We start from the raw sequence: 17,864 nt of genomic DNA on the forward strand, positions 1-17,864 counted from the left end.
GATGATTAAGTCACACTGATCTGGTCAGCCCAGGTCAGCCACAATGTTACCAAGACAACGAAGTGAACTGGTCACTGCCCTTGAGTGTTGCACAGCCCGTGAAGTGGCTCGCAGATCCGTGCTCCAGCTTTGTCCTGATGCTGGAAAGGTGATGTGGTGGGACACAACCTCAGCTGCTTGTACGAGCAAACTCTCCATACAGCTGGAGTGTTGTTCAGGGCTCCTCAGCAGCAACAACCAAGATGGATGAGGTACTCAAAACTGAACTGGACACACTCCATCCCATAACAGTGTCCATTGAAGCATCTCTGTAACAGTCCCAGTTCCTGCCTGCTAAGAATTTGGTTAATATCTACTGTTAGACTGGAAGTGGTGGGGAAGGAGAGCCCTTGCCATCATTAAAAAGGAAAAGGAAAAAAAAGTCTAATCAAATAAATCCCTGTAGTTCATTTCCTCTTACGAGATCTGTGCTCTGTAATTATATTACCAAAGAAGTCTTTCTTCTCTGAGTTCACGTGAAACCTTAATGGTTTTATTCCCCTTGGCCCTAGTTCAATCAGTGTACATGAAATTACAAAGTTTTTCGTTCCAGTGTAAACTTGAATTAGAAGATGGTGGGTGTGGTACTTCAGATTAGAGCTAACTATGAAAAAGAATCAATTTCTTAAAGGACACTTGCTAGGTTGGGAGTACATTTAACATAACCCCACTACCAAGCAGGAATTTTGTTTCAGAGAACCCAGCCCACCAACAAAGAGTGCCAGCAATGCAGAGTTCCCAACATACAGCAACTGTGAATAGAACTAGATGTTCTGTATGCAGGTAAGTGATGCTGGCAAATTGTTAAACACATATTTAGGTATTTTCATATCAGGAGTAAAACAGTGTAAAAGATGCTCAGTATCTCAAAGAAGTCTGATCAATTTTACTAGTTTGCTCATGGAGTTTTACTGTTGCTCTTGGTGAAGATACTGAAGCCAATTTTGAGGGCTTTAGATAATTTGTTCTGAAGGAAATGCTGTTCAGATGATGCAACACCAGCTTTTTAAAAAGGAGAAAACAGAACTTGATGAAGCAAATAGGAAGTGACTGTTTTAATTTGTCACATATTCACCTTTTTCCTAATGTGCACTAGTTTAGCAAATGTGGGTGCTGTTTTATAATTTCAGTTTTATTGCGTCAGGAAGAAGGAAAATGAACTCTTTGCTGGACATCATTGAGCATCTTTTGCCTCTTGTACGTTCTTCAATCCACTTTGGTTAAAATGAAAAACAGTATTTTTACTGCAGTGCAGGAAACTGAAATAGCTTTTTAGAAACTGAAGTAGGATTTGGGGTGAATATTTTGTTATCTGATCCTTCTGTGCCAAGTGAAGCATTAAATGAAAACATTTTGATTACAGTTCCATGCCAAGTCATGCCCCCTCTTCTAACCAGTCACGTATTAACTCTATCTCATTGTACCTGCAGGCTCCTTGTACAGTAATTTCAGGGTTTTTCATTTCAGTGTTGCAGTCTGTTTCTCTGCAATTGCCATTTGCACTGAAATAATTCATTGCATATCCTCCCCTCCCTGCACATACATTCTACGTTCTTTTATGTGACTGTAAGCATAACCAATCTTGTCTACGTTTCATGCTATTTTCTCTTCTTTAACTGTTAATAATTAACCAAATTTTGTTAAATGTAGAAGTGCTCGGTCTCTCTTAGGATGAAGGATGGATGTTTTCCTATCAATCAGTTTTTAATCTGAGCATTGAAAAGTCTGACAAACAGTGCTTGAAAGAAGCAAATTGTGTTCCTATTTTGGGGTACAAAATGGCAGGCGATAGAAGGGGGCAATTCAGAATTGAAGTTGGTTGAATTCTTCATTAAGTCCATTCTACTTCTTGTCATTAAATTGCATCAGCAAGATATAAACCCTTCATTTTGAAGAAGGGTCACATCTGTAATAAATTATGGTCTCCCTTATTTAAACAGTAGCATTGTTATAAATATTTTCTTCCTGTATTTCTGTTTCATAAGCCAAATACTCAGCATTTCTCCTCTTGTTGTAAGTAGCCACACGATGGGCTGCCAAGGCTGGTTTATCATTTGCCTTGGGAAAGGCATTTTATAATATTTCAGGATAAAATATTTGCAGGCAGAGGTTTGACCCGTGGGGGAGAGAGGTGAGGGGTTTGCAGGATTGGTGCCAAGAGACTGAGGCTTGAAGAGCTCCCACAGCTGCTCTCACCAGTGAGGGTCAGAGAACTGCAGTGAGCCTGTTCCTGCAGAAATGAGACTGAGCCACTGATTTAGACTGAAATTTGTGTTAAGATTTTTAACCAGACCTAACAAGTTTCCTTTCTACTTTTTTTAATGCAACTTTTATGTTTGGATGTAGGGATAACTGGATGAACATGTGGAAGGCGGTTCTGATGTCAGGGCACTGCTTTTCCCTGCTGTATCTGCAGCGTCCATTCTTGTGCCGATGAACTTGTCATCATGGCAAAGAAGAGAAATCCACACAACCTCTTACTGAGAATAACAAGGTTTTTACTGGAGAGTACAATATTTTAGGGCAAGACATGATTTTTTTCTCAAAAGGAAGAGCAGACAAGAGTATTGACACAAAGAGTCATCCAGGACTGTGTCATAGCAGAGCACAATTAGGTGATGCCAAGGTCACACTTTGGCCCCTGGCAAGTTTTGGGGGGTACGTTTAAGCAGTTCCTTTGATGTTGGTGGTAGTGGTGGATCATTTGCAACTGTAAATGCGTTTTCTGCACAGTCCAAATGCCCAGGAATACAGGAGGCTCTGCAGAGCACCAGTAAGAGGCCTGTAGAAAATTGGATTGTTGTTTGCCCCAGGCAGTGAAACATATTCCTGGAGTGTGTGTGTGGGTGCTGCAGCGCTGAGCCGGGAGCTCAGGGCTCCGTTCCAGCCTCTGCCCCTGACTCAGCTCTGGTGCCTCGGGCTCTCTAGGGAGAGTTACCTGAGCTCTTAATTCTCTCATTAGAAAATGTGGAGGTTATTACTTGCTCACTTCCCCATACCAGCTTCACAGGGGTGTGAGTTAATGAACATCTGTTAATGTGTGGAAATAAATGCTGTGAGAGTGCCAGAGCAGTAGCGGCGCTCGCACAGCGGCTTGGGAATCTGCAGCTTTTTCCTACGGGATTGTGCTGTAAGACTAAATCACCATTTTAGCAAGGCACCTGTGGAGCACAGCATCCCTGTCTCCAAATCCCCCTCTGTGCCCTGGTACTTAAAAGTGCTCCCGAGCCCCTGGCTGGGACAGTTCTGTGCCACTCTGGGAGCTCTGTGCAACCTCGTGTAACCCAGGTACGTGCAGCTCATAGCACGCAGCTCTTGACGAGTGTTATGTGCCCAGCTCCAGTTCATTATCTTCACTCATCTGCCACTCATTAAGGGGAAAAAAAGATGCTGTTGTCTGCAAAAATCGGATTTGTTACCCGGTGTGCAACAAGCCAATAATGGCACACTCGAGACAGACATTGATTATTTATTTGAGAGTTGCCAAGGCTGCGTGCCAGGTGGAATTCCACATATCAACCATCAGGACTTTTTAGCATACATTTTAGCAAACAAAGGAAGTTTTACATATTCCACATTTTTCAACAATACAGTTCCCTTCTTTAAAGCTTCCTGATTTCCCTGTCCCCTCGCTGGATGCCTTAATGGGTTGATGTCGGGAGGACGAAGCCCCGCTCGCAGCTCCGGTGCCCTTCCCTTCTCCGGGGCGCTGCGGGCGGCCCCCGCTCGCAAGAGTTAATCGCTGCCAGCCTTTGGCAATGCTGGCCGGTCCTAGAAATCCGGCTGGCTGCTGGAGCGGCTGCCAGGAGCCTCCCTCGGGCTGTCATGTGAGCAGTGTAAACAGCCCGGCCGGGCGAGTGGGCGGCTCGGCGCTCGCCAGTGGGGCAGAGTTCAGTGGCTGCGGCGGGGTTACTGCCGAGCGCCGCGGGGTTGCCATAGCGAGCATTGCATAACGCTGGCAGCGGCCCCGGCCACAAAGGGCCCCGCGTTCCTTCTGCTCGGTTTGTTCATTGTTGCCGAGGCCCACTTTGCTGTCGCAAATGGCGTTCCAGGCGTAGTTCCTGGCTGGGCTGCTGTGGGAGGTTGCACTGGGAGCAGGGAGAGAGGAGCTTGCTCATGGAACCCTGTAACCGGGGCTTTCGCTTTGCAAGGCAGTGCCTGCAGGAGGGTTGTTTGCATGAGCAGAAACTTTGCATGCCGGTAAAGTTTGTGGGAGTAAGATAGGTGTTTAACTTCCTGATACATTGTCTTCTAAAAGGAAGTGATTTGATGTAGTACTAAATTTGCACCCTGCTAGAGAGCTCAGGGCATCAGAACATCAGCATTATCTGGGTACAGCATGACTGCAAGAATTAATGCTCCCATATCATTGCATAGATCAAATGGATTGCAGAAGATGGGAGTTTGTGGGAGGCTGAGAAGTCAGGAAACTTTTTGGATGGAATTGGTAGAGGGAAGCTGGAACACTGCAGCATGGGAAGCTGCATTTGGAATCAGGCCATCATCCTCTGGAGATCTCTGCTGAAGTTGCATCTGCATTTGCATAAGTTTTGGCCTGCAAAACCCATGTCCATGAAGTGACTATTCTGTGCTTTCCCTTTCTAGATGATTAATTAAAGTGGCTGAGGGATTGATTTGGCTACAAGCTGTCTCCTGAGGTTTCTGACTGTAGTATTTTTGTTATGTGGAATAGACCAAGGTCTATCTCTTTGGCTGGAGTGATTATGCTTTTGGCTCTCCTGCTTTTTAAGGGTCTGGCCATTGAGTCAGTGGCAAAGTCCTGTTTGACTTTCCTGGGCCAGAACCAGAACTGCAGTTTTGCCTATACAGTGTGGTGTATTTATCATTACAAGAGCAAACAGATTTAATATTAAGCTTGTGATGAAGGGTCACCAGGTTTATTTGGCATATGAAGGTTGTGGTATTTCAGTCATTTGGCTCTGAAAGATTTTGCTGGCTGCTGTGAGAGACTTTTTGTTCCTTCCCCTTGGGTTTGTACCCTTTCTACTGTGAGGTCCTGGGCATGTTAGGATGCATGTGTGTGACCTTTTGTGTGGCAGAACTGTAGTGCAAACCTAGCTAAGAACAACGGGATATTGCCTTCTACCTGTGCTCTTACAGCTCTTCTTCCAGGAGAGTGAGACCTCCTGCCCCAGTTTGAAACTGGAAGTCTGTCCTTGAGCCAGTGGTGCCGGGACTTGTGTGAGCTGGACATGGCTTCTTGGTGAATGGCTTAACACACCCTGTCCCAAGCCCTGTCCTGCTGAGCTCTTCTTTTCTTCAAAGCATTTTACAAAACAAAATTAAGTAAGGGAGGAGTGAAGTCCTGTGGTCTGCTCCTCAGAGAGTCCTGGTTTTGCTGGTGATTTGTATTTCAGTTTTAAAACATCAGTTGTGATTGTGGGATTGCTGGGCTTTTTGTTCTCAGTCAGGACAACTTAGACTGTCAGGGCCCAGATGAATTCTAAGGCACTATGGCAAAGCCAACAATAATAATGAGGAAGTGAACATGGCTGGGAGCTATTCTGGGATCTGCCTGATCACTTAATATGGGCCTAGTGATCTCATTCCTTACAGTGCAGATGGTGCTTTGGGAGAAATATGGGCTGTGTTCTTCCCCTGTTACTGTGCAAAATATCAGAGTGGCCAGAGGCATCCCAAAGTGGTACCTAATGGAGCCCAGGGTGTTAGTAGAGATCAGTCCACCTTTTTTGGGATCAGGTCAGTCTGTCCCTCCTGTGGGAGCTGACACAGACAAGAGCAGATGGTTCTAGGAGCGTGGTCCAAAATTCCCAAAGGCCACCAGCTGCTGTGGTCCATGTTTGCTGTTCAAGCTTTCCACTGAGCGTTTCCATCCACCTTCCTGGCCTTAGGAAGGTGCTGAACTGAAAAGCTGCTGCATGTATCCCTTTGCCCAGCAACTGTGCTCCTTGGTCCCAGACAGCTGCATGTTTGAAGATGTTTCTCTTACTGGAGATCTACAGATGAAATTGCCAGCTGTTGCCAATAGATCTGTTACTTTTCAGCAAGTACCAGAAATGCACTTTGTCAACAGGTACTCAGACAAATGTTGGTGTATTCTTGTTTTGCTGAACTAGGTAGGGACTTCAGTGCTCTCCTTTCCTGGCTACCTGTCCAAGGTAGGAGAGGAATTGTCTTCATCTCACACTGCCCTGTTGTCTGCTGCCCAAACCACATTGCAGTGGGCCAGAGGAGGAACTGCTGGCCCATAATTCATGGCAGCCCCAAATCTCCTGAAAATGCTGTTTGGGCTCTGACTGGTGCTTTCAGTGACCTCTGCAAATGGCCCCAACAGATCACACACAAATCCAGCTGCTATAGAATGAAAGGGAGGCCTCTTTCCCAGCACTTGGCAGATCACTGCTGGCAGTCCCTTAGGGCTGAAAAGTGCTGGCTGTGCTAGGAACAGGCTGCATGGTGGCTGGAAATGTGTCACTGACGTGGGATCTGTGGGCCCCACTCAGTCAACAGGCACAAAATACAGTCTGGTCCCAGAATGGCTGTCAGGGAGACAGGGCTGTCACTGGCCTGGCTTGGGGTGTAGTGTCTGTGCAAAAAGCAGTGCTGCTTCCCAAAGGCTTGTCAGCCTCGAGTGTGGTTTGCTGTGAGACTGAGGGTTGGATAAGGAGTTGTAGACATCTGCCAGGAATATTGTTCTCCACTGGTGTGTCCCTCCTGGAAATCATGTTCCTCAGCTGCAGCACCGAGTCGTGACACCTACGTGACCAAAACAAGGTGCCCCGTAGGTGACACACCCAGCCCCTGTCACATGCTTTGGCAAATGGGGTCTCCATTGTTGGGATGACATTTGGCCCAGATGTCTCAGCTTTCTTATGTGCTCTGGAGAGCCTGGGGAATTTTAAACTAAATATTGCTGGTTTTTGCTGAAAAGGACAGGTTCCAAGGAGTATTCTTGGCATTTGCAGTAGAAATCAAAGCAGTTTGTGATTACTTGATTTGGGAGCCCATTCAGTGTTTGGCACCAGCCTCTAAGGAAGTCCTGACTGCTTGAGATGTTACCCTTGTTGCAGAGTTCCTCAGCTCCAAATGGACAGAACTGTGCACCATACTCATAATTTTGGAGTTTTATGCAGTATTTTGTATATTTTGGGCTAGACCTTCAAATTAGTACCAAGATGTTGAACTTGATTCAATACCCCATGGGAAGACAGTACAAGGAATAAAGGACAGGTTTGTGGGGTTCCCAGTACCCAGGATTGCTGAGACACATCGATTTCCATCCAGAAATCAGAGAACAGACAGAACACTTTTCTTAAAAGGATCCCAAACTTCTTTACATAGGGGTAAACATACAATTATTTCCATTTCACAGGCATGAATAGCAGAAGATTCGAATGCTGTGACTAAATATCAATTTAGAAATAATTGAGTGGAATTTTGTTTCCTGTCTTACACAGCAGGGCCTGATACCCTCTCCAAACTAGTTTTTTAAAGTTACTTTTTAAAATTAGCTTTAGCCATGATAGCTTCTATGTATTTCTGGTCTTGAAAGGAACCATCAATTGTTTTTGTTTGAAGACATTGAATATGAACTTGTTCCTACAGAGCTTTGTGCTGTAATTTATCAACAGGGCGCTGAGGCACAGACGTCAAATGAATACCAGATTTCAAATTATGATAAGCAATTGTGTCATCTCTGTGAATAGACATCAGTCTCTGCTGAGAAATCATCAATAATTCATTTCAAAAAATAAATGAGTACAGGGCCATTTGGATAGGTCTTTGCAAACAACCAGTCCTGTGTTCTGTCATAATTGCTATGAATTTAAACCCAAAGGATGCTTGTTTCTTGAAGAGAAACACCTGATCATGCCCAAGTCAAAAAGATGTGTTCCCTCACGGCCTAATTACCATTTCTCTTTGGGGAGGTATGGAGGAAGCTGGAGTGTCACCTGTCAGAGTTGTGCTGGTTTGTCCATGGCTCAGTGGGGAACATGCAGAGCTCTTCCAAAGTATTTTTCTGTTAATATTCCAGTCATTAACATCTTCCCCACTTCCTTTACCCTCTACCTACACCAAACCCTAAGATGATTATTTCCAATCTTAAAATACAACTCTCAGAATAATTTGTGTTTCTTTACTATGAGGAGAGGGAGGATGCTGCTGGCGTAAAAATTTCTTGAGCTTCCCTGTCGTAGGTGGCTTTTCATTTGACAGTTGGCATCCTGCTCGAGTCCATTTCTCTCCCAAATTGTGGGTTGTTACATTCCAATAAGCACACAGCATCTGTTCTCTGTAGAACATGATGTTGCAAGATGCTGATAATTTGTCTGAGTGGGCTATTTTCAATTGAATCAGAGATGTACATGCAGCCTAACAGCAATAATTCCCTCCTGTCTGTAATTGCCCATTATAGGAAGAGAAATTTATAAATAGTTATAAAAGTCAGGATTTAGAGGCTGTGCTTCAAGAGCTAGGGCTAGCCAGTCTTAGCTTATCTTAGCATCATCTCAAAAATAAAAATTCTCTGCTCTACTTTGGAGAGCATGAAATAATTTCTGTTTACACAGTTTTTTCAATTACTTTGATGCTGTGATATAAAGGTCACTGATTGCCTCTAGTCATCACATGGCTTTTTCACTAATTGTGCACTCACGTCATTTTGTTCTGTGGGATCTTTTGCTTCTTGATCCAGTTTCATTGCCCACATGTTCATTTCATACAGTTATAACTTTATACAAAGGGCATCCTCTGTTCCAACAAACACATTGTGGTCGTTGTTCCCAGCTGGGAACCTCGTGCACAGCAGCTCACCTGCTTCCACCATCAAGCCACCGACCTTTGGGCTGATTTAATGTAAAATCAGTCACTGGGGATAAGGAAGAGAAGTTATGCCAAAATGTTTCCTGGTCCCTAGCCTTGGACTAATTAAGGTTGTGCTGCAGGATAAAAAGGCAATAAGAAATGGGAAAGCTCTTTCATCCTGACCCTTTTGGTGTGTAGTGGGATGGAAAATCACATGGGCGCCTTGGAAGTTTTGCACTGGTGCCTTGGAATGTGTAAATGGACACCTAAACATCTCCAAGAAGTCACTCTATTGCCCTCTCCCACAAAGGTTTCATGTCAGGGCAGAGAGGTCCCCATGGGGTGACTCTCAGGTAACCAGAGGCCCCCAGGGCCTGGGGATTTCCCAGCTCACAGATTTCCAGAGGGTCGGATCTCAAGGTTATCCCATAGCCCATTTGCTGTTTGTGGAGCCACGTGGACATCACACAGACCAGCTGTTGGGTTTAACTTAACCTTGAGAGCAGTCATGAGAGCTTAGTTCATGAGCAGAATAAATTACACAGAAGGCTTCGAGAGAGGATTGTCCATCTGAATGCACTGGCTGCTGCTGAAAGGTCTGGGGGAGATGAGCGGTGGAAAATTGGACAGAGATTGAGAAGTGTATCATGTGAGAAGGGTATAACTTGGCAGTACATATCTGCGAAGGTTTTTAAATCTCTACCTTGGCCAAAAGTGACCTCCCAAATGACAGGAATCTGGTCATCTTGAGCCCAAATGTTCCTAGAAAGACGACCCTACAAAACTGTGCTGCTGGCAAAGTGGACCGTGTTCTAATGGCCAGGCTGAGGTGGGAGAGGAGCTCCAGCCCAGGGCAGGCAGAGGAGGAAGCCTGGAGAGGAACTGGCACCAGGCAGTGATTTTTGACATCTCTCATTCTCAGCTGTAAGGCTGCTGGGCAAAACCTGCAGAAGGTTGAGTGGTGCCTTACTGTGCTGATGTGATTTGCTGTGAGCCCTTGTAGCTCTCCACAAGGACCAGAATGTCCAGGACATCTGCTGCATCCTTCCTGGGCAAACCTTGGGAAGAGGAAGTGCAGATGCCGGTGTGTGCTCTGCTCAGCTTGGCAGGGAGAAAAGCAAAGGAGTGAGATGGAGAAAACCAGGGGTCCTGTCTGGTTCTTGCTGCCAGTGGATGGATGCATAGGCAGGTGCAGGATTTTGCTTTCTGAACGTGATGTTTCCTGTGACTGCTGAAATCAGTGAGCAGAGACAGACCCTTCTCCACACTGTAGCAACTGCAGCACCATAATTCTCTATTTCCCTCTTGAGGCTGTAGATCCCCTGGCACAGCTGTAAATTCCCTGTACAGTGCACAGCATGGCTTTCACTGAAAATTCTTGGGAAGACAGCTCTTCTGGAGCCTTATTCCAATTTTTTTTTTCTCCTATGCATCTCCCCATTTTTTCCCTGCATCCAAGCAGCCACCTGCATTCAGTATCAGACACGTGGAATCCCATAAACATCCCTTCCAGACAATAATAGTTTGATGGAAATATGGCCAAGTGCCCAAACCCCTCTGCCCTTCCCACAGCCCCCTCCAGCAGCATGACCTGGGAGGCCTCTGGTGCAGGATTTATGTCTTGACCTGTGGCAGTGACTGACAGCAGCAACAAGGAGCTCTCTGGGGCAGGGGACAGGGAGGGTGGGTGGGGAATGGTGTCTCCTGGGACGAGCTCCAGTCTGCTCCAGGGAATGTGCTAATTTTCACTCCTTTATAGTCCTTTATCTCAGCCCTTCGACCTTGAGCTCAGAGGCATTATCAGCCTTAGCCAGAAAGGCAGCGTGCAGTTAACCACTGAAATGCTGGATGTTTCTCATACAAAATCCTGTAGGTAAAAGCAATGAATGCAGCTCATTTCAGTAGTGCAGCACATCAGGGGACTGTTCAGGTTTGGTGAGAACCTATTTACGATATTAAGAAAAATATTTTTTTATATATGGTTCTGTGAGCAGTTTTCAAAGTTTGATGTCCCTACAGAATTCCCTGGGCATGTGGAGGCCTCCTGTAAGCCTGTCCTGTGTGCATGGCTGCACGCTGTGTATGAACTCGCTTTTCTTCATCACCTTTTCATCCTTATTATACCCAGTTACTGATATCCAGAGCACAGGCAGAAAAGTACTGCTCTCACGTGAGCCGTTAATATCACGGTAACACATTTCCAACTTTATAAAGTAGTATACAAACTCTTACTATGAAAGTCACTTCCTGGAGCAGTCTCGATGAATGTATTTATTGCCAGTTCTGCTGCTGACTTCTCTGGGTGACTCTGGGTTCGTCATTTAGCTGTGTGTAAGTTTTTGTGTTTGCAGAATGAGCTGGGAATACTTCCATGGGCCATCGTGGCTATTAATGAGTTAGGAATGTGCTTCTGTGCATGTGTCTCTTGTTTGGCACGATCAGCTTCTCTTCTGTACCTGATAAATACGATGCAAGAAAAAGATTTCCTTACTGGGAGTAAGTGGTCTCTCTCTGACCAGCAGTAATTGGGTAGAAGCAGAATTTTGGGTGGAATATTCCTGCTTAATCAGTTCAGTGTTGATGGAGTTAATTTGCTCATGCCTTCAGATTGTTTTGTTTCCAGGGATTCTAAACCGTTGCCTCCAGCTGTTCATTTCCATTGACGAGGATGATCTTTATCTGTCTAAACTAGTTAAAACCTGCTCCACTACCCAGCAGCCTTTTTGGAGACAGCCCAATAAAGCTGAGTGCGGTGGCTATGACACCAAAGCCTCCTGGACATCATAAATTCCAAGCCCTACTTTTTTTTTTCCTGACCTCTCACTGTTGGAGCACCCTTCCTGTTTTAATGGGACTCTTCACTTCCTCCATTTAACCCCTGTCCAAAAAGGGGCATGATATTTGCACTGTAAGTGATCAGTGTAAGAATCCCTGTTACACTGATTTGCTGCTTTAATATTATCAGATTAAAGCCTTGACAGACCTCAGAGGTATCATTCAAACAACTGAAGCACTGTCAGACTTGCACTTGGACTCTGCTCAGTGTGGTTGTTTCTTGGTGATATTTTAGGTGAACCATATTTTTAAATGTGCAAGTTTAAGGCTTGTTGTGACATGCTGGGACTTGTCATACCTTCGGGGTCACCAGGGCCACTTCCTCCTCAAACAAGAGATGGGAAAGTTTGTGTGTGAGCAGATGAGGTGCAGGTTTGTTAAGCTGATGAGACAGCCACCAGATGTTGCAGGGCATCTTTCCAGTGGTGAAATTCAGGTGTCTGGTGTACATCAGGCAGATATGCTGTCTGTGCCAGAGGGAATTGCCAACAACACAAAACTTTTCTGTTGCTGTAGTACTGCTACAGGGACCAGAGCTGGAATGTGTAGCCTGGTGTAGGAACTCCTCCTCTTGTGCTGGGGTTTCTAATTCACATTATTTGGGCCGGAGCTGAACAGGAACACGTAACACAACAGGGAAAATCTAATGGTCAGTTTGGACATAAAGCTCTTCCTTCCACTCCAACTACTGTTAACAGCAGTGGGAAGATCTGTGGCCAGAAGACCTCTCCTGAAGACCCAGGCTGAGCTTTATTTTGGAATGTGCCAAGGAGACATTTCCCTGTTGTTCTGTTGCAGATGTTGCCGTCCCTGCAGTCTGGGGAGTGAGCAAGGCCTGAGCAGTGTTGGGATGTAGCTCCTGCTCTCTGCTGCAAACAGCTGGATCAGTTCAGTTCCAGGCCCCTGTGTCTGTGGGAGAATGCTGTGTAGTCATTTTGCTGCTGAACCACCTCACAGCGATTATCAGACTTCCAGAGGAGGGAAAAGGTCTGAGAAAAAGACCAGTTTAACGTGTCATTATTGGGCTTTAGCAGCTGTGTGTTATCCTATTGTTACTAATAACCTTTGCAACGTTGTGAGCAATGTTTTCTTGGCATCATTCAAACATAATGACTGGGGGGTCACATTCAGTTCTCAGTTGTGTAAATATGGAATGTTCTCTTGGCTCTCTGGTGCTATTTTGCATTTGGCTCATGCTCCCTGCCCCTCGAATCCTGCAGTACAAAATACCCAGGCAGGGAGTTCAGTCACAGTATGCTCTGCATACCAGCTGGGTATGCAAAGCACAAAATAAACACATGAACAACTACTATCAAATCCAAGCCATATAATTACAACTCTGCTGTCCTCTGGTTGTGGTTAATGGGTTATTCCTGAATAAATGAGAGAAGGAGTTTGCTTGGTGCTTTCCCAATGTAATTCACCAGTAGATTAAGATTGGGAAGTCTTTCAGAAAAATGTGTTTTTAAAGGGGTTTTAAATTTGACTGGGATAAATCAAGAAAAAGAATTTACAAAATAGATATTGCTTGAAGTAAAGCAGTCACAAAGTCTGCCTTAATGGTAAGAGGAAAGGGAGACCTTGGCAGATCCATGAGGAGGGTGTAGGAACTGCTCTTTCCCTTCCAACCCTCTAGTATCCCAGCCTGTAAGGCTTTTAAGTAAGGTTCAGTGGTTTTATATGGTAAATAAATTTATCTTGATTTAATTCTGTGCTTAAGAGGATCTCTCTTGTCCAGTGTGGTCCTTACAAAGTTCTCAGCAGTGAAGTGACTGAATGTCCTTCTCATTTTCAGGGATCTTCCGGATAGTCCTGCTGTGGAGTGGGACACACAGCTCCTCGCCACCCTTGTCCTGAAGCACATAGCAGCCAAGAACATCAACCTGGTAATGTGACACTTTCTGCAGCACATTGCCACATTACTTCTGAGTGTTCTGGGCTTTCCCTTTCCCTCTGGAAGCTTTCTTTGGAGCCTCTAAGGTTAGGCTGTATCTTCTCTCTTGGGAGAGCTTTCTTTGCTTCCCAGTGAGAAATGAACAGTGGAGGAATTTCTCTTTTCTAACTCTTCAAATGGTTTCTGTGTTTTAAAGTAACCATGTTGTGATGGAGAGAGCCCATCTGGTGTTTAGACTTAGATTTAGGCTTAGATTTGAAGCCCATTGGCAGATGTGTGTTAGAGAGCTTGATTAGCAGGGTTATAGGTCAGGATTGAAGAATATTAAACTGGGGAGATTTCCTGGCACTGGTATAGTTTGGGGGTTTTTTCCCACAGAACAGGAATAAGGGCCTAAGCATGGAAAGGGTTGTGTTGTGTTCCTCTCTGTTGAACCCTGCTTTGATCAGGCATGGCACTGTCACACACTGATTAGCAGCAAAATCACGAAACTCTCAAAGCCTTTCAGCACTTCACAAAACAAGAAACCACATCTCCTGTAGCATGAAAGCCCCATGAGCACAAAACCAGCATCATGCATCCAACTTTGTATTGATTCTGAGGCTAATTTTCCATGAAATTCATTGCTGTGCACGGAGACAAATGCAGTTTTCCTGGACTCCTTTTGTGCCATTTGGCCCCCTGAATAGATAGGTTTTAATCTAATCTGAAAGCTCCAAACACAGGAGGATTTGTATTGCATGTTTGTGACTCTCAGGGGCACAGGGACAAGTGCACCAAAACCCCAGAAGAAATTCTGAAAACACCATAACTCCTCTGGATGGTTAGGAAGGATTAGATCTTTGCCTCGGGGAAAATTAAACTCTAGCTGTGCTGGGGCAGGCTGGAGTCTGCCACTATCAGAGCAGAGCTGAGCAGGGAAATGTGGGGTTTGCAGAGCAGGAAACATTCCTGGGCATGGTGCTGGGCTGTCCCTGCCCCCTGCATTCCCATCAGCTCTTCCCTGAGCAGCACCGAGGACAAATCACTGCAGCAGGACACATCAGCAGCACCAAGGGCAGCTGGAGCAGCTTCTCAGGGCTGCTGGTAATGAACTGCTCCGGAAATGTTCATTATTTGAAGTGTCCCAAGCAATCACACAGGTCTCAGGTGTTTGCTGTAATACCATTCATTTAGGAGCAGACTGAATTTGCCGACAACAGCAAGAGAAGCACCTAATTACTTTTGTTAAATATCCTGCAATTTAAGACTTCAGAGTTTGCTATCTGTGGTGTCTCTGCTGTCCTAAACCAACAGCTGTGCCTTGAAAGGTAAACTGAGTCCATTTTTCACTAATGTTGAAATTGATAGAATTGGCTGAACATGTTAAAAGAGCCTTGAAAAAAACAAAAAAAACTAACAGAGTTTCAGACCAACTCAGTGGAGTCAACATGACTGGAAGATGTGTATTGTTGTAGCTATCCCAGTGGGAAAACTTTCCCCAGTTCTCCCAGTAGTCACAGCATCGACAGTGGTATCTTTATTTACAGAACATGTTGTGTGCCATCTGGCAGTGGAGCAGGGGCTGCAATTCCAGCATGTCTGAAAGGAAGAATTGCAAGGCAAGGAGTCCCACCATGTTCTGTGTAGTTTCCTTCCATTACATGGTTACTCATTTGCTCAAATCCAGGAGTAGCTCAATCTTTTTGGGACATATTCATCCAAGCTCTACATTAAATAGTGCAGACACAGAAATTAATGGTTGGTGTACTCAAAGCCAAAACTAATTTATAGACTTTGGAAATTATTTCCTGCCTGCTGGATTTACAAGCAAAAGCTAGTGTTGCAGGGAGAGGCAGCCAAGGCTACTCTGTCTTGATCCAGATTAGAAAGTGTTTGGTGTGTAAAAAAAGAAGTTACATAGTATTGTGTGAGCTCCAGGCAGGCTCTTGTTGCTCCTAAATCAGACTCAAAAGACATCTCCAAACTCAGACTCAATGACCTCTGAGTGTAAGGAGTGATGCTTGGGGGAAGGCCATGAGAAATGGAGTTGCTTGCTGTAGCATTTTAAGGGATGGCCCTTGCTAAAAAGCAGAGACCTTTGTGTGCCCACAGCAGATGTGTGCTGTGTTTGAAGCACTGCATGACACCAGAGAGAGGAGGGAGACCCTCAGCTTTGAGGTGTGGGGAGGGATCATGGACTCCAGACCTCTCAGGAGTTTTCTCTTCTGCTGGTAATTGAGTAATTTCCTCTGTGCTCTCCCCTCTCCGGAAGGGATTTCTGGACCTGTTTGTCTTGGCTGCTGCTCTGGCTTCCACTAGTGAAAGCTCCATTTCCTGAATACCAAGGTCACCCAGAAGAAAAACCAGCAACAGCAGCAGCTCCCATTTCAGAACAGGTGTGGGGAGGGAACTCCCTCTTGCCCTAAAGATTTCATTGAGCAATAATTTCCACATGAAGTATATTTATTGTCCCAGCCTTTCGCTCCCAGAACTGGCTAAGCCTGTTTTTAACCCAGACACTTTCAAGATGTTCAGGTTTTCTCATCCTGTCCTGATTGTTTGCTTGATTTCATCATCAGCCTGGTTCAGGTTAGGAGTTAAAAGCCAGCGCAGCAGGAGCTGCACTGTGTGGAAGGAGCAAATGCTCCCGTGTGAAAATATCTTCAGCATGTGAGAAAGAAATTCAAATTCCTTATCAATGAAATGAATCCCTGAAGCCAGAGGGATTGATTTACATGTGATTACTGCCTGCTTTAAGTCATGAACAGTACAGTGGTGCTGTGGAATCAGAGCCCTGTTAGATGACATATATAGATATTTAGATGATATATACTTAGGGTGGGACATCCCTGCTGTCCCAGAGCCAGATGTGTGCTGAGAGGGATCAGACAAAGGGAATGCCACCGTGGCCAAGTCACTGTGCAGATACCTTGGGAATTGTACTTAAAAATTCGTTTATTTGAAGAGACAGGCAATTCAAGTGTAAATATCCTAACAGTAAATTGGACAACAGTAATTGAAAATGAGCTCTGTGTAGTCTCTTCAGCTGGTTCAGATGTTACATAAGCTCAGCAGCTTCCATTTCAAAACAGATGTGAAGAAGAAAAGCCTCCAAAGGTGTTTCTGAACAGATAATTCCCATGTCAAGAATATTTCCTAACCCAGCCTTGTGCTCCCACAGTTGGCCCGAGCCAGTTTTGTAAAAACAATGATTAGTTTATTTAGTCTGCTCACTGTAGTCTCTTATCTCAGTCTTCTGGTTTGTTCTCTTGTAACCTCCGCAGAAGGAAAAATGTGTGTTTTGGCTTGCCTGGGGTTTTTAGCTTGATTTCCTAAGGAAGCAGAAATAATGCAATTGTATTTATATGTATGTGCACATGCATGTTTCAGAAGACTTTAGAGCCCATTGGCTAATTTCAGCCACTTCTGACAGAAGGGTACTACTCTTAAAAACGTTCTGTTTGTACAGGTTACATGAAAATCAGGGACCAGGCAGAAGAGACAAACCCTCTCTCTGTCTCCATTGACTAAAAGGGTTTAGTGCAAGTCCAGCCCATATCAGACTAACACTGTTACTCACCTGAACAGGAATTTATTCTGCCTGCATTGAGTGGGGTATGTTGTCATCTTAGGAAAGTGCCACTCTAGGTAGGAGTGACTTCAGAGTGTGTTTTTTTCTTATCTGCAAAGTACAGGGTGCTGTGTTCATTCCCTGAGCTGTGCTGAATTTCATGTCTTTCCCTGATGAGCTCCTCCAAAAGCTGATATCCATAGGGAGGGCTCAGCACCATGGCAGGCCCTGCAGAGCTCTCTGGCAGTGCTGATGTGCAGCAGCCAAGGTTAAACACATCCTCTTTCTCTTTATAAAATAGGGGTTAACCAGAAAATGCCTCTTGAATGAAACCAATTTTGGTCCTACCAGTTCCTGCCAGCAAAGAGCAACCTGGTGCTTGCTGGCAGCCACTGGGCAAAGTGGAAAGTCTAACTGTGAGCTTGTCCTGGGTGGGTAGGTTTATAAGCAGGCTTGTCTGAAGTTTGTGGGTTTTGAAGTATTTATCACTGCCTTTGTGTTTTCTCTCCCTCTTGACTCAATAGCCCATGTCTGAGAGGGCCTCTCCTGCTGGAGGGTGGAGGAGCAAGTTGCAGGATGGGCACGGTGGCTTTTGATCTTCCCTTGATCTCTAACCCAGTGCTCCAGGCCCTGCATATAAAATAGATTTTGAGAAGGGAGGTGCAGTGAGTGAGCAAGGCTGTAGCATTTCCTTCCCTGAAGAGAGAACAAGCTTGCAAGGAAGCAAACATTGCCTGAAATGTGGGAGTTGATGAA

General features: G+C 45.1%; 1 protein-coding gene across 1 annotated transcript in view; it reads left to right on the forward strand.

Moving 5' to 3' along the window:
* Window positions 1-17,864, forward strand: part of PIGL (phosphatidylinositol glycan anchor biosynthesis class L) — a gene marked incomplete at its 5' end in the record, with an annotated part of 52,745 nt that overhangs the window by 20,033 nt on the left and 14,848 nt on the right. Inside the window, one exon of the mRNA XM_082294866.1 lies at window positions 13,457-13,547. Within this exon, the coding sequence (XP_082150992.1) occupies window positions 13,457-13,547 (91 nt within the window). The remainder of the gene's footprint in view (window positions 1-13,456; window positions 13,548-17,864) is intronic.

The sequence above is a fragment of the Coloeus monedula genome (assembly GCF_965178545.1).
Source record: "Coloeus monedula genome assembly, chromosome: 20".
NCBI lineage: Eukaryota > Metazoa > Chordata > Aves > Passeriformes > Corvidae > Coloeus > Coloeus monedula.